The sequence below is a fragment of the Macaca fascicularis genome, chromosome 2 (genome assembly GCF_037993035.2).
Source record: "Macaca fascicularis isolate 582-1 chromosome 2, T2T-MFA8v1.1".
NCBI classification, from domain to species: domain Eukaryota; kingdom Metazoa; phylum Chordata; class Mammalia; order Primates; family Cercopithecidae; genus Macaca; species Macaca fascicularis.
The window spans coordinates 36,657,685-36,671,611 of record NC_088376.1 but is presented as its reverse complement, the minus strand read 5'-3'; the positions used below and the strand labels follow the sequence as shown (position 1 = coordinate 36,671,611).

Here is a 13,927-nt window from a genome sequence, read left to right as displayed (position 1 = left end):
GGTTTTACAAGAATGATTTATGACATGGGAAAAGCTTACTAGAGACTGTGAGGTGAGTAAAAGATAGCAAGCAACCTATAAGAAATGATCCCAATAAGAGAATTTTCTCTGAATTACATGATTATAAGTACTTTTCATTTCTTCTTAATATCATTTAGGATTTTAAAAATTATCTGTAAGCCAATATGGAATACACTTTCTTAAAAACAACAACAACAACAACAACAACAACAATAAAACCAAAAAAAAAAAAAAAGTTTTGAGAGACAAGGTTCTGCTAAGTTGCTAGCCTTGAACTCCTGGGCTCAAGCAATCCTCCTGCCTCAGCCTCCCAAGTAGCTGGGACTACAGATGCATGCCACTATGCCTGGCTAGGATACTCTTTTGATCAACAAAGCAAATTTGTACCTGCTTGGATCCTACCAGTTACTCAGGATCTTACTACAGTGACCATGGCACACCACTGGTCTCAGGACACCCACACCATGGTCCAGCCTCCCTAAGCAGGCACCGCTCAGCCTGCCCTTTCACCATACACTCATACAAGGAGGAAACTGAGCCCTGTGGGCATCCTTCAGATCCACAAACTCAAAGATTCTGAACCTCCAGTGGGACTGTGCTCACATAGTCAGGGCAAGGTTCCTGGGAGCCAGGTTTTTGCATCATTCCCAGGAACACTCACTAGCTCAGTCTCGGGGGTCAGCAGGCAGCAGTGACAGGGACAGTGCCCTAGGAAGGCTGGAGTGACATACCATGATCTTGGCGATGCAGTCTTCGGTGGTCTCTGCTGATTCACACTCTATTTTCCCTGCACTGTTAACGCTCCACTCATCACACTTGAGCCTCTCGTGGTGGCTCAGCGCACACCACTTCACAGGCTTGCATTCATCTGTTGGGGCTTCTGGGCCTATGGCATAAAAAAAAGAACCAGAGATCAGAAGCGGCCCTAGCTGTTGCCTGGTGTGTATCAGCACTACTCACTGTCTTCATGCAAATGCTGGGATTCGCCAGTAATAAACAGTCCCATTCAAAGAATTAATCATCTTAGAAAGCAAAGTCAATGCACAATCTCTTGGGTGACTTCTCATTTAGATTTAGTTTTTTATGTCTTCTGAGAAGCCAACCTTCCTCTCCAACCTCTGGGCACCATATGACCTCTGGCTGTTTTTTTCCTTCTTGTTTTTCAGATAGCATTTAACTACCGGAGGTGTTCTTATTTATATGTTCATTGTTTATTGTCAGGTTTTCTGCAGGTGAACATAAGCTCCAACAGAGAAAGGGTCCTGCCTGTCTTGTTCACCAGGGCATCCTCAGGGTTAGGGCAATGCTAACACATGGTCAGCATAATAAATGTCTGATGAATAAATGTGCATCTGCTCATCTTTCAGACTGAGCTCAAGAGTCACTTCCTCAAGGAAGCCTTGCCTTAACCCCAAGTCCAGGATCTGTTTTTCTTTGTTTTGCACTCTCATAGGGCCATGGTATTTTGTTGTCAAAGTTTTCCCCTTTTAAGCATATCTCTTATTTTGTAATTCATCATTCAATAGCATGACTATTTATTAAACATTTATCTTCTCCCCAGTTTGAAATTTCCAGAACAACAGAATCAAATATATATTTGTCATGCCATCCTATATCCAGCACCTAGCAGAGCATATGGCTAGATGTTCAATAAATGTCTGCTGAAGAAATTAATGGTCAAGCAAAACCACAATGACTCAATGAAATTCAGGACTGGGATCAACCTCTCTCAAAACGCCTCTTCATTATGGCACATGTTGACTGGCTGGAGATGTGCAATACATAATAATTTTGTTCTATTTCATTTACTCTGTGATAAGCTAATTGGCTTCACAAAGTAGGCAAGGCAGTCCTGATTGATGCAAAGGAAATACTGGAACCAATTCAAGTCATTTTAAAAGTGGATTTCCTTTAAAGCCCATGGTGACATCAAGGCCATCTCATAATGACTAATGCCATTCAGCATCAGTCTAACACTGGGCTCACAGACAGGTCAGAAAAAGGAGCATCAGGAGAGGCATGCAGGTCCCTTAAAAGACTCAATCTCTGGCCCCTGTGCTCACCAGGTTTCCCAAGTGCTTGTGGTCACCTGCTTCCTCCCAGGTACTCACATGTGCCTTCCCGTAGATTCCGGATGGCAGTGATATACTCATAGCCCAGGTACATCTTGGCATCCATCCTTGGGGGGACTTTTAAAAATCCGTGGGCAGAGTCCTTAAACAGCAGGTCCTTCCCATGAGGAGAGCTGAATAGTTGGAATTCTTTTGATTTGTCTTTACCAAAATGTTCCTGTTCATAGAAAAACAGAATAGTGGATGGCAACAGAGAAGAAAGGAGGCTGAGAAATGGGACTGAAGTTAAAACAAGTCTCTGCAGGAAACAACATGAAAAAGTTCAAGATGCCAGGAGAGAGGGCAATCGGACCTGCTCCTGCTCACCCAGCACTTCCTCTGCCCATAGCCCTTGTGGGTCCGCGATTTCCCTGAACCTGCTTCTGTGCCTGTCTCCCGGAACGGAACGGGTTGAAACATCAGTGAGAACAAGAAATGTGGCTAATCCAGAGGCTGCCCTGTGTGGGTGCCAATCAAACTCTCAGTGGACAGATGGGAGGGCTGGGCAAGAGGAAGCTGGCTGAACCCAAATCACAAGCTCTCGGGAAGTAAAGCCGCTGTGCGAGCAGCCCCCTCCCAGCCAGGCTGAGGGGAATGGGGAGAGAGACCATTTCCTTCTGGGAGGGCCATGGAAAGCCTCCTTGGGGTGGGGTTTAGCTTTGGGCCTTGAAGGTCTGGTTTAGGTAAAAAGGAATGGAACAGAGCAATTCAGAGCCTCTTCAGATATCACCAGCCACAAAGGCAAGGGCAGCAGATGGTAGCACCACAGCAGACTCCCTGCTGCTCTGTGAGGAGTCCCAGCTTTTAGAGAATTTAATGGCATGTGGCATGGCTCCCACTGTATCCTGAACATGCAGACTTCCAGAGTGACAAGATGGCCAGGAGGAAAACCCCCAAATCCAAGCAGAGAGCACTAAGCTGGAGGGGAGGATGGCAGGTGGGGATACCTGGGCCTGGTTGAGAAGCTCCCAGATCAAGTCCTCCTTGCCACCCACACTTCGGGCCACGACGGTGTGAGAAGGGACCCGGGCCAAGTGGCAGTCCTTGTATTCATCTACCGACTTCCGGGTGTTGTCCAGGCAAAGCAGCTCATACTGGTCCCTGTCAGCCTTGTTTGCCAAGTTCTCTGGGGAGGGAAAGCCCAGGTGAGCCTAATGCAGGAGAGCCATGGGCTGTGGTGCCCATCCTTGAAATTCCATTGATCATAGAAAGTATGAGCTGAGAGACCTGGAGTGACCACTGAAGGCCAGAGGACATGCAGAAAAATGACTTGCTCAAGACCCCACAGCCAGGTAAAGGTTTCTGATGCCCATGCAGCAGTGATTGCTCCTCATTCCACCATGAGCCTGACCTTAGCAGGACCAACCCCCAGTCTTTGGTTATGGCAACACTACCCCAGAGGCAGAAGCACTGTGTGAAGAGGTCGAATGATGGAAAGAGGCCCAGGAATCCAGATGGGGACCCTGTAGGTACCTAATTCTGCACAGGTGGAAACCCAGGCAATAATAAAGGAGAAATACAGTATGCCCATGTCCAACGACTGAGCATGAAAAAGGGAACACGGAAAAAGAACACCCACTATTTGGAGGGGCCCTGGTGGATTTTTGTCCCATACTTACCAAATATAGTCGAGTGCTTCACAAAGGCCACATCCCCAGCACCATCCTTCAGACACCTGGGTGAAAGAAACACATCAGCAGGGCTCCTGCAGGGCAGGCCCTTTTCCACCTGCATCTGGAGAGTCTGATCACACTGTCCAGCACTCATACAAGGTTAGAGCCTGGGGAAGGCCTCTGTGCAGCCCTGTAGCTGAAGCAACGCCATGTGGTGTGCAGACCTCCAGGGCAGTGCTGAGATGGGGGAATGAGCTCGCACAAGATAAAAAGCCCTAGTAACCCAAAGAAGCAAAATGCAACTGAAGATATTTTCATGTGAAAAGAGTTTTTAAACTTCTGGAATAGAAGATAATGGTATAGTGTCTCCTGAGGGTGAAAATGTGTCCTTGGCTGGTTGTAAAACTTTAGGATATAATCAAGGTAAAAAGAGAGAGCAAGAAATCAGCTTCCCAAATAGAGACAGTGATGGGGGCAGGAGATAGGCAGTGTACTGAGCAGGTGACACTGCTGGGATTGAGGGAAGAGGGCCAGTCCCTGGACAGTGGGCCCAGACACCAGAGGCATGATTGTCCTTTCAGGCTCTGCCTGATCCACTGAGAGGAGACCCTGACCAGCCTCGAGGTCTCTGGGGAGAGAGGAAGGGCCCCCAGGAAAAGGGCCTGCTTGTCAGGGTCAGATGAAAGGGAACATGGGCTGGCTTGGCCTAGGAGTCCCAGGTTGTGCTTCTGACTCACTGGGAGGGGATTAGGCCACCTTGATGCCCCTGTAGGCAGGCAGGGCTCGGCTTTGGACCAGCAAATAATTCTCACCCTGAGGACATTTGGCACTTTGGCCACCATGGAGCAGCAGACATCTCACTCACTTGAAGGCTCCTGAGTAGCTGAAGTATTGATTAAGGGTGGAGCAGCCACACCCTGGACACAGTTGACACAGCTGGGGGAAGTCCGTCCCATCCGCACACGGGACACAGCTGCCCGAGAAGAAATTGGCCACTGCTGCTCAGCACAGAGAAATGGACCACAGAGCATGAGTGAGGTTGGCCACAGCCAAAGGCATCACCCCGCCCAGGCCCATCAGGGAACAGAGGGGACTAAAACCAAACCAGCACATGCAGTCCCAGCTTGCCCTTATGCTAACTCATCAAGATCAAGGATTTCTAATAGGAACAGTTGACCTCTGTCTTGCCACCATCCATCTGAGGAAGGCCTATGCTTCCCATTAACCAAGGCCTATCTTGGGTCTTTCTCAGTGCACGCTCTCCCTGCTTTGTCAGAGGCTGCAACAGCTCAGAGAGAGGTCCCCTCTGGGATCCATGCCCCAGACATAGAACTGCCTAGAGAGGTGCAGGGTTCCAGAGAAATCTCCAGGAAAGAAATCCAGAGAAGTGGACAAGAGAGCCACCATCGTCTAGACTGAAACCCTCTGCCGAGCCTTGCACCCTTTCCTCACTCATCAGAACAGCCTCTGCTGGGGTGTCGGGAGCTCAGAGCAGAAAAAAATCTCAGCTCCACCTCCCATGCGCTGCTGGTGCAGCAGACCCGCCAGTTTAAAGTTGGTTAACCTCCTTCCCCCACCTGAGTTCATCCCACATGTCTGCTGAGGGTGATTGCCTAGTGTGGCCTGTGTGGGCATCTGGAGCAGAGGCAGCTGCTTGAGGGCACCCAACCTCCCGCCAGCTTACCTTTCTCAAGAGGTTTACGTGGCTCAGGTAAGTCACAGTAAAGTAAGCCTATGGGGATGTTCCACCCAGCGGACCTGCCCAGGCCCGTGTGGCAGGACTTCCTGCCTCGAAGTTGGTTCATCTGGAAGTCACTATCCTTCTTCACCACAGCAACAGCATAATAGAAAGTCTGTGGATCTGCAAAGGCACAGTGTGAATGGAAAGCCTTCAGCCTGGTGCAGGGAAACATGGCTCATCACCACGGGACTCTTGAGGAGGGAGGGGAGTGGAGAGGCCTTGCTTTTACTGGACTGGGCGATAAGGAGGAGGGAATCAGGAAAACCTGCCTAGGCTTGCAGGGGAGAGAGAAGACCATAGAAGGTATATTTGTAATGTTACCCCTCCAGGCAAACAGGGGCAAGAAGGCCACATGCACATGTGTCCTGAATGCTTTGCCTCCCCTGGCCCTGCAGCATGTCTGCCTACACCTACCAACCCCAGCCACCAGGAGACTGGAGCTGTGGCAACAGAGGCCCATCAAAGTATTTCCTGTCCGCTGGCACAGGCCCGGGGACAGTCAGGTTGATCTCAGAAGACTTGCAGTGCTGCTGGCATCTGAGTGTGTGCTCCAGAGTGACCTCTTCCATGTGAGTGGTACCTATGGCTCCAGAGGCCTCCAGGGACCCCAGGCATATCACTAGACCGCAGCAGGTCAAGCTGCACACAGCCTGCTGTGTTTGTCTGGTAAGCATATCCCCCTGGCGCAGGGGTCAGTTTTAGGAGCACCAGTCCTCGGCCAGCCCCAAGCCCCCGGAGGCCTTGCTGTGTGGCTGTGGTAGCTGATGGGGCCCCTCATTCCCTACTCACTCTCCAAAGATGAAAACCTGCCTGTAAAACACAAGACTCAGCATAGAGAATAAGGGTGACAACTCCTTCCTGGGGTCCCAGGGAGAACTTACCCTCTTTTGACCCATAGAACTCTGCCACCACAGGCTTCAGGTTATTGGGAGCCAGGTAAGCGTCATACACCAAACCCGCATCCAGTGTCACAGCGTCCGCTTCGTTTGCCTGAAAGAGAACAGGCCAGTCCTAGATGAAGCCCTGACTTCCAAGGAAGGCCCACCTCAACCCGCACAAGTGGAGAGTGGCTACCAGGACTCCACGGACCCAGGGCCAGAACTTGACTAGACCATGTACAGCCCTGCTGGCTTCAGTTGACTCTGTCTCCCTTGCAAGGGCACTTAGCCACCAAATTCCTATTCCTTATGCATAGAGGGAGGGATGGATTGTGTTTCTCTTTTCCCTGGTGAGGTGCTCAGCTCCTGGTCAAAAATCCTACGTGATTTTACCATAGGCAATTACGAAGGCTTAACCTGGCAGGCTCCGTGGGAGAAAGCCGCCCGCGCCACCGCAGACTCAGAGCACAGCCAGTGCAATGCGATCTCTGGAGGGGACTCAGCTGGCAAGGATGCAGCTCGCTTGGGATGGCCACGCTCTTTTTACACCTGTTTTCATTCCTAACCCATGACCTTTGCTCAGAGACCTCTTTATTTTGAGACTTCCTTTGAGGTCTTCCTCAGGTGCTTCTGTGGAGATTTTTTTTTCTAGGGGAAGATGGAAACCTTGAAAACATTCGTCTTCACTCTGACTCGGTACTCAATGCTCTTCCTTCCTGTCCTGGGTCCATAAAACTGCAGGACCCTTTTGCTGAGGGATTGGGCACTTTCTCTGGGTTTAGCTTCTTGGTAATACTATGTACTGAATGATCAAAGGCTTGATTATTGCTTCCATTTTTGCTCATCTCTGGTATAATTGTCTACTTCAACACATGGGCAGCTCATCTCTCTATCTCAGCTCCATTTTACAAGTGAGAAATCTGAGGCACAGAAAGGTTAAGTCACTTCCCCTGGCCACGTAGCCAGTAAGTCATGGAGCTGGGATTTGAGTCCAGACAGTCCGGGTTTATTTCTTATCATTACACTGTTACTTCAGGTTATGTTTCTTTTTGACTTTGTGCTTCTATAAGCCCTCATCTTTAAATCAACAGCTCCCTTGAAATACTATAGCTGCCTTCTTACTTGATCTATAATTTTATTTTCTTTTTATGTAAATCCTTAAAGTGAGCCAAACTCTCTTTTATTTAGACACTTAAACACATAGTTTTACTCCTTTTGTGCTTTAAATGTCTTTAATCAAAATGATTTTTCCAGAAGCCCTTGCCGGTTCTCTATGAAGATTTCCTATTGATCAAATTACAAAGCAGGCCAGGTACAGTGGCTCATACCTGTAATTCCAGCACTTTGGGAAGCCAAGGCAAGCGGATCACCTGAGGTTAGGAGTTCGAGACCAGCCTAGCCAACATGGTGAAACCTTGTCTCTACCAAAACGAACAAAAATTAGCTGGGCTTGGTGGTGCATGCCTGTAATCCCAGCTACCTGGGAGGCTGAGGCAGGAGAATTGCTTGAACCTAGGATGCAGAGGTTGCAGTGAGCTGAGATTGCACCATTACACTCTAGCCTGGGTGACAGAGCAAGACTCTCAAAAAACAAAACAAAATGAAACAAAACAAATTACAAAACAAAAACTATAGTTCCATGAGCTTTGTTATGTTACAATCAAGTAATAAGACAATAGCATTTCTAAATGAAATAAAATATGTTGTAAGCCAAACTATATCAGACGTCTCACTCTTGTTCCCCAGGCTTGAGTGCAATGGCTCCATCTCGGCTCATTGCAACCTCTGTCTCCCAGGTTCAAATGATTCTCCTGCCTTTGCCTCCCAAGGAGCTGGGATTAAGGTGCCTGCCACCACGCCCGGCTAATTTTTGTATTTTTTTTAGTAGAGACGGGGTTTCACCATGTTGGCCAGGCTGATCTCGAACTCCTGACAGGTGATCCACCCGCCTCGGCCTCCCAAAGTGCTGGGATTACAGGCATGAGCCACCGTGCCCAGCCAATTTTAAACATTTTGAAGTGTACATTTTACTGGCATTAAGTACATGCATTCACATTGTTTTATAACCCTCACTGCCATCTCCAGAAACTGAAACTCTTTACCCATTAAACAATTATCTCCTATTTCTCCCCGACCCCAACCCCTGGAGGTCACTATGCTACTTTCTGTTTCAATAAATTTGACTATTCTAGATATTTCATAAAAGTGGAATCTTACAATATTTGTCCTTTTGTATCTAGCTTGCTTCACTTATGTTTTCAAGGTTCATCTCAGTGCAGCATGTATCAGAGTTTCATTTATTTTTAAGGCTAAAAATATTTCATCATTTGTGTATACCACATTTTATCTATTCACTCATCAATGGATTTTTTTTGTAAAACATACTTTTAATATACCACAATACAAAACAAAATTAAGAGACACAATGGGCCTTTCTGTTCCACAACAACTAGACCTTATGTATGAAACACACTTCGTGGTTTTGTTTAATCTGCAAACACCTTCCCTTCCCCAGTCCTCACACTGCTGAATAAAAGTGAAGCAAACAAACGAGAGCTTTGCCCAGTGCAGTGGGGCTGGGAGAGTGGTCAGGAACCTGGTCTTTCTTTTCCAAGACACCAAGAAATCACTGGTGGCTCAGGGGCTCAGGGAGCTGAAGAGCTAAGGCCTAAAACACAGGGTCCAGCACTTGAGCTGCAGGGTTCCCAGGGGAACCTGTGCCAGCTGGGAGGGACAGGATTATAATCAAGCAAGCTCTCACAAGTCAAGATAAGCAAACCCAGAAGAAGGAAAGCCCACAGAGAGAAGGCTGGAGGGAAGCCAAGGGGAAGCCAGCAGAACGACACTGGTAGAGGAGGAAAACCCCAGCGCAGATTCCTGGAGGGAAGCCAGGCTTCATCTGGATGTGTCTGCCTCTTCCACCTTTTCCCTTCGGCTAACCTCCTGCTTGCTTTGTGCCGAGAACTGTAGAATTTCCCACACTTGACAAGTCTGTCCAAACCCCTGCACTAAGAGACCTGACCAGACTCTGGCACGGCTCCTAACAGAACAAATCTCTGTCCCTGGGATGGCCCTGGTTCCCCTTAAAGTGCTTGCCTGAGAAAACTCAGTGCTGCCAGGAAAATGTATCTGTTTCTTCTAGCCGACACAACTGATGATAGGCCCCTGACCTCCCTTTCCAAGAGCATTTACTAAAAAGGGCTGAAAACTGTGAATATGTATCTCTTGAAACTCACAAGCATCTGCCTCAAGGACTGAGAGCCATCCCTTTGCAACACAATCATCAGGATGGATAGAGTGTCTGTCTCCCAATCTCTGTGGGAGAATAGAGTCCTAATCAAGACAACTGCCAGCTATCAGACACAGCTGGCCTCCTCACATTTACACTGACCAGCCCTTTCTACCTTTTTACTTCTCTGACTCTACAGAGCCCTGCGTTCTCCCCTCCCTCATTCTCCCTTTAAAATGCCCACATCACCACTGCACAAATCAGAATGGAGCCCAGCTTTTTCCCCCACTGTCAGTAGTTACTGAATGAAACCCACTGTCACTGCCTAAACTAATATCTGGCTGTGCTTATCTTTGATAGCTCCCATCACCCTGGCTTCCCCCTAGCAACTTAAATAAGCCTGCTCTGCTCTGCCTCAGGCCCTTTGCATCTGCTCTTGCTTGCTGCCTGGTGTATTTTACACTGGGACCAACCCAGGCTCAGTCGTTGGGTCTCAGCTTCATTACATCTCTCTTAGAGAGATGGTCTCTGACCACCCAGGACAAAGTGAGTCCCTGTCAGAACACTCTCCTTTTTCCCTCTATTGTACATCCCCACATTTTGGAGTTAGTTGTTTACTTATTCGTGTGTTTTTCTGCTCTCCTGACTAGGCCACGAGCTCCCTGAGGGTAAGGACCAGTGTGTTTAATTCACCACTGCAGCCCCATTGCCCAGCATGGGCTCTGACACGTACAGATAGGCAGGGGCAACGTTGAAAGGATGAAGAGCATTTTTGTAGACCTAAGAACAAAGGGATCAGCTGACACCTGCAATCAAGACACTGTACTCTTCCCCCTGCATGCATCACTCGTCTTCTCAGTTGTGTATCAAAAGCTGCCAAAGAAGGTTATATAATAATTTTGATAGTGGACATTCTTACTTATTTATTTTTTTTGAGATGGAGCCTCATTCTGTCACCTAGGCTGGAGTGCAGTGGCAGGATCTTGGCTCACTGCCACCTCTGCCTCCCTGGTTCAAGCGATTCTCCTGCCTCAGTCTCCCAAGTAGCTAGCTGGGATTACAGGCATGCATCACCATGCCCAGCTAATTTTTTATTTTTTAGCGGAGATGGGGTTTCACCATGTTGGCCAGGCTGGTCTCAAACTCCTGACCTCAGGTGATCCACCTGCTTCAGCCTCCCAAAGTGCTGGGATTTCAGGCATGAGCTACTGCGCCCAGCCTGATAGCAGGCATTCTTATATTTTTGCTGAGTTCAGAGAACCTAGTGTCTCAAAACAGTCACCCTTGCATCTACTGTGTCTGGAAAGCAAAAGTTAATGTGCTTTTTGACTTTTGCTTTCCAGACACATTAAAGAAAACCTCCCCATTTCCATTTTTGAAGTGATTTTAATAACAGTCAGGGTTGACTGCCCCATACATCAGCCTCCTACCTGTGAGTAAAGAATTGCTCCAAAGTGACCAGAGATAGAGAAAGTATGGCTTTCTTCCACTCTCTTTTAGGCAGCAGCGACTTACCGCAATGGCCCTGATGCAATCGAGGTGGGAGGCTTTCTTCACACATGCAACACTGGGACCATCGGATGGAAGGACGCTTTTCATATGGTCGCGGAAACTCTGGCACTTGGTGGCCTCATGCTCTGACACTGCACACCATCTCACACTTTTCTCGGGGACAGCCAGACACAGCCCTGGGGGAGAGAGGCCAGAGATGGAAGAGACCCACTCCCTGTGCTGAGGGAGAGAGAGCATCACCCCTAGAAAGGCCTTGACAGCCACATGCCCTCAGTCCCGTCCTCCTCTCACTCCTGTCCATGAACGCTACAGGGCACAAGTTCTACTGCATTCTGAGACTGGGCCAATAGAACGTTGCCCTAATGGCCTCCCAGTTTCCTACCGACCACCCTCTGCTGGCCAGAGGGATGCAGGCATGACCATCAGCTCCCATCTGGAGATGACAGTCTGCTCTGTCTCCGCCTTGTCTCCTCCTGTCACTGTCCTGGCCCCTGCCCTGCCATGGAACATAAGCCTCAGTGTGCACAGGGCGTTTTCAGCTACCCCAGCACATTGGCTCGATACCTCAAACTTTGGAAAGCCAGCAGGGGAGGAACTGCCATCTTTTTGAGAAGAGGGAGTGAGACTCAAAGAATGATGCCTTGTTGTTTTTTTTTAACCCAAGGTCACCCTGCTTATTGTTGGCCAAGCCAGGCCTAGAATCTGGGTCTCCAGACTCTGAGTCTGCTACTCAGAGCACACAAGAAGAAAACATTCTGAGTTACACCCCTTCTTGGCCAGTAGTTGTGGGTAAATTAATGAAAAGAGAATTAATTTGTCTGTGACTCTTGTCTGTTGCTCTCTGTTTAGGAATAACTAAAAACTCCACGAATTCAACAGTCTCCCCTCTGTCTCCACTGAACTCTCCCTCCATTTTCACCACACTTTTTGGCTGCCATTCAGAAAAAAAAAGCTGAAGCCAGCCATGGGTAACTATTAAAATCCATGTGGTTGCAGAGATAGCATCCATATCACATGAGCTTTTGCCCTGTGCCCAAGGCCCCCTGTCATCTCCACTGAAACAACAAATGCTCTTATGTTGTGGGCCACAACAGCAAGGCTGATTCACTGGCTCTGAAGAAGATCCACGAAGCCTGTGGCCAGGAGGCCCACAGCTCTCCAGGATACATGAGGAGGGGCCACCAGGGATGGCCACCCCAGCGACCCCCATCATCCCCCTTGGCCCATGGGAAATCCTAGGAGGCAACATAAGTCTGTGGCAGCCTCTCCTCAAAGCCACACCTCCAGGGTTCCTATAGGCGAGAATGTGTCCTCAGTGGAGCATTACCTTGCACAGCCTGTGAAGTGCTCTGTGTGGGGATAAAGGCAAGTAACGTGGGGTCCTCTCTCAAGGAATTGCTAGCTTATGGGAAGAGACAACTAAACACGGAAGCCCCAACAGTGTGACAAATGCCCCACGAATGGCAGGCAGAAGTTAGAGTATGAAGAGGGCCCCACCTCAGGAGGTCGGGGAGTGAGGTGTCAGTCACTGCCCCATAGCAGGATGTGTGCAACATCCACCACTGGTACCCGGCATCCGCCACCTCGCTGACCCTCACCTGACCCTCCCAGGCAAGTGCTGTGATGACCCCTTCCCTGGTGAGGAGCCAGTCAGGATTTGGATCCAAGAAGTCTGGCTTCAAATCCCATGCTCTGACCGCTCGATGGGCGCTCTGACAGCTCCCAGGGCACCCAGGGGACATCAGACTCTGAAAGGGGGAATGGTCAGACCCGGGAGGCCTTGAATGCCGTACTAAGGAGTTTGGACTTGACAAGAGGCAGCAGCAAAGGGTTTTGATAACCTGATTAGACGTGCTCTGATTTATTGTATTTCACTGCTGCAAGATTTGCTGGACAAAGAGGAGAACGGGAAGGAGACAGTGAGTGCAGTGAAAGGTGTCTAGAGGCCCAAGCAGAGGCCAGGGGTGGGGCGTAGAGAGGCAAGGGAAAGGCACCCAGGCACCCAGGCTTCCAGCCTGAGCGAGGAGTGCATGCAGGCTGCGCGGTGGCCGCCCGGGTTGCAGGGAACGCGCCAGCCAGCAACTCTGCGCTGCTTCCCCGAGCCCGCACTCACCCAGGACGGCGCAGGCCAGCAGGGCTCCCACGGCGAGCCTCATCCTCCGGGTGCGGCGCTGAGCAGCGAGCACAGTCCGACTCGCTTCTGCGCAGCCTCCCGCGCCCCACGTCCTTTTATTCCCGGCCCGGGCCCGCTGGGCGCAATCTTTGACCTCCCGTGTTTGTGCAGCCCGGTTGCCCAATCGCCCCTCTCCCAACCCCCCTTCCTTACTCGCCCCACTGATCACCTCATTTCCTGAGCTCTGGAGACGACCCGCGAGTGGAAGGAGTCCAGCACAGAAATGCTGATGAAAAGGGACATGAAGCACAATCCAGCCATTGTCATCGCGGCTCTCTCGGTGCCAGGAGCGGCTAAGGCGGGCTGGGAACCGGGTGACTCTGCTCCTGACTCCAGGGCAGCCGAGCTGGTCCGTGCCACCAGTCCTATCTGCGCAGTCCACAGAGGGAGACTCCCGAGGCTGGAGAGGGAAAACAACTGCGCCCAGACCCCACACTAGAACGGGAGAATGACAGGCAAAGCCCCTTTTGGGAGAGCATGCAGGAGAAACAAGCTGGCCTCAAGGTCAAAGACAGACTCAGCACCTTTTGCTCCCTACCAGGTGTCCCTCGAAATCCTGCTCCTGGGCTCTCAAAGGTCCCCCACGGAGGAGCTGCTCCTTCTTCCTGCCCCGCTGAGCTCAGGCTCCTGGGCTGGAAAACTTCCTGCC

The 13,927-nt window shown here is 49.8% G+C and overlaps 1 protein-coding gene across 1 annotated transcript in view; it reads right to left on the bottom strand.

The window, feature by feature from the left end:
- The window catches only part of TF (transferrin), a 31,732-nt gene extending 18,423 nt beyond the window's left edge, over positions 1–13,309 (bottom strand). The window contains exons 1-9 of the mRNA XM_005545793.5: positions 13,219–13,309; positions 11,109–11,281; positions 6,368–6,476; positions 5,430–5,606; positions 4,611–4,743; positions 3,752–3,807; positions 3,080–3,258; positions 2,133–2,310; positions 753–907 (exon numbers count right to left, since the gene is read on the bottom strand). Of these exons, the coding sequence (XP_005545850.3) occupies positions 753–907; positions 2,133–2,310; positions 3,080–3,258; positions 3,752–3,807; positions 4,611–4,743; positions 5,430–5,606; positions 6,368–6,476; positions 11,109–11,281; positions 13,219–13,261 (1,203 nt within the window). The 5' untranslated portion in view covers positions 13,262–13,309. The remainder of the gene's footprint in view (positions 1–752; positions 908–2,132; positions 2,311–3,079; positions 3,259–3,751; positions 3,808–4,610; positions 4,744–5,429; positions 5,607–6,367; positions 6,477–11,108; positions 11,282–13,218) is intronic.
- Positions 13,310–13,927: the final 618 nt, after the last annotated feature.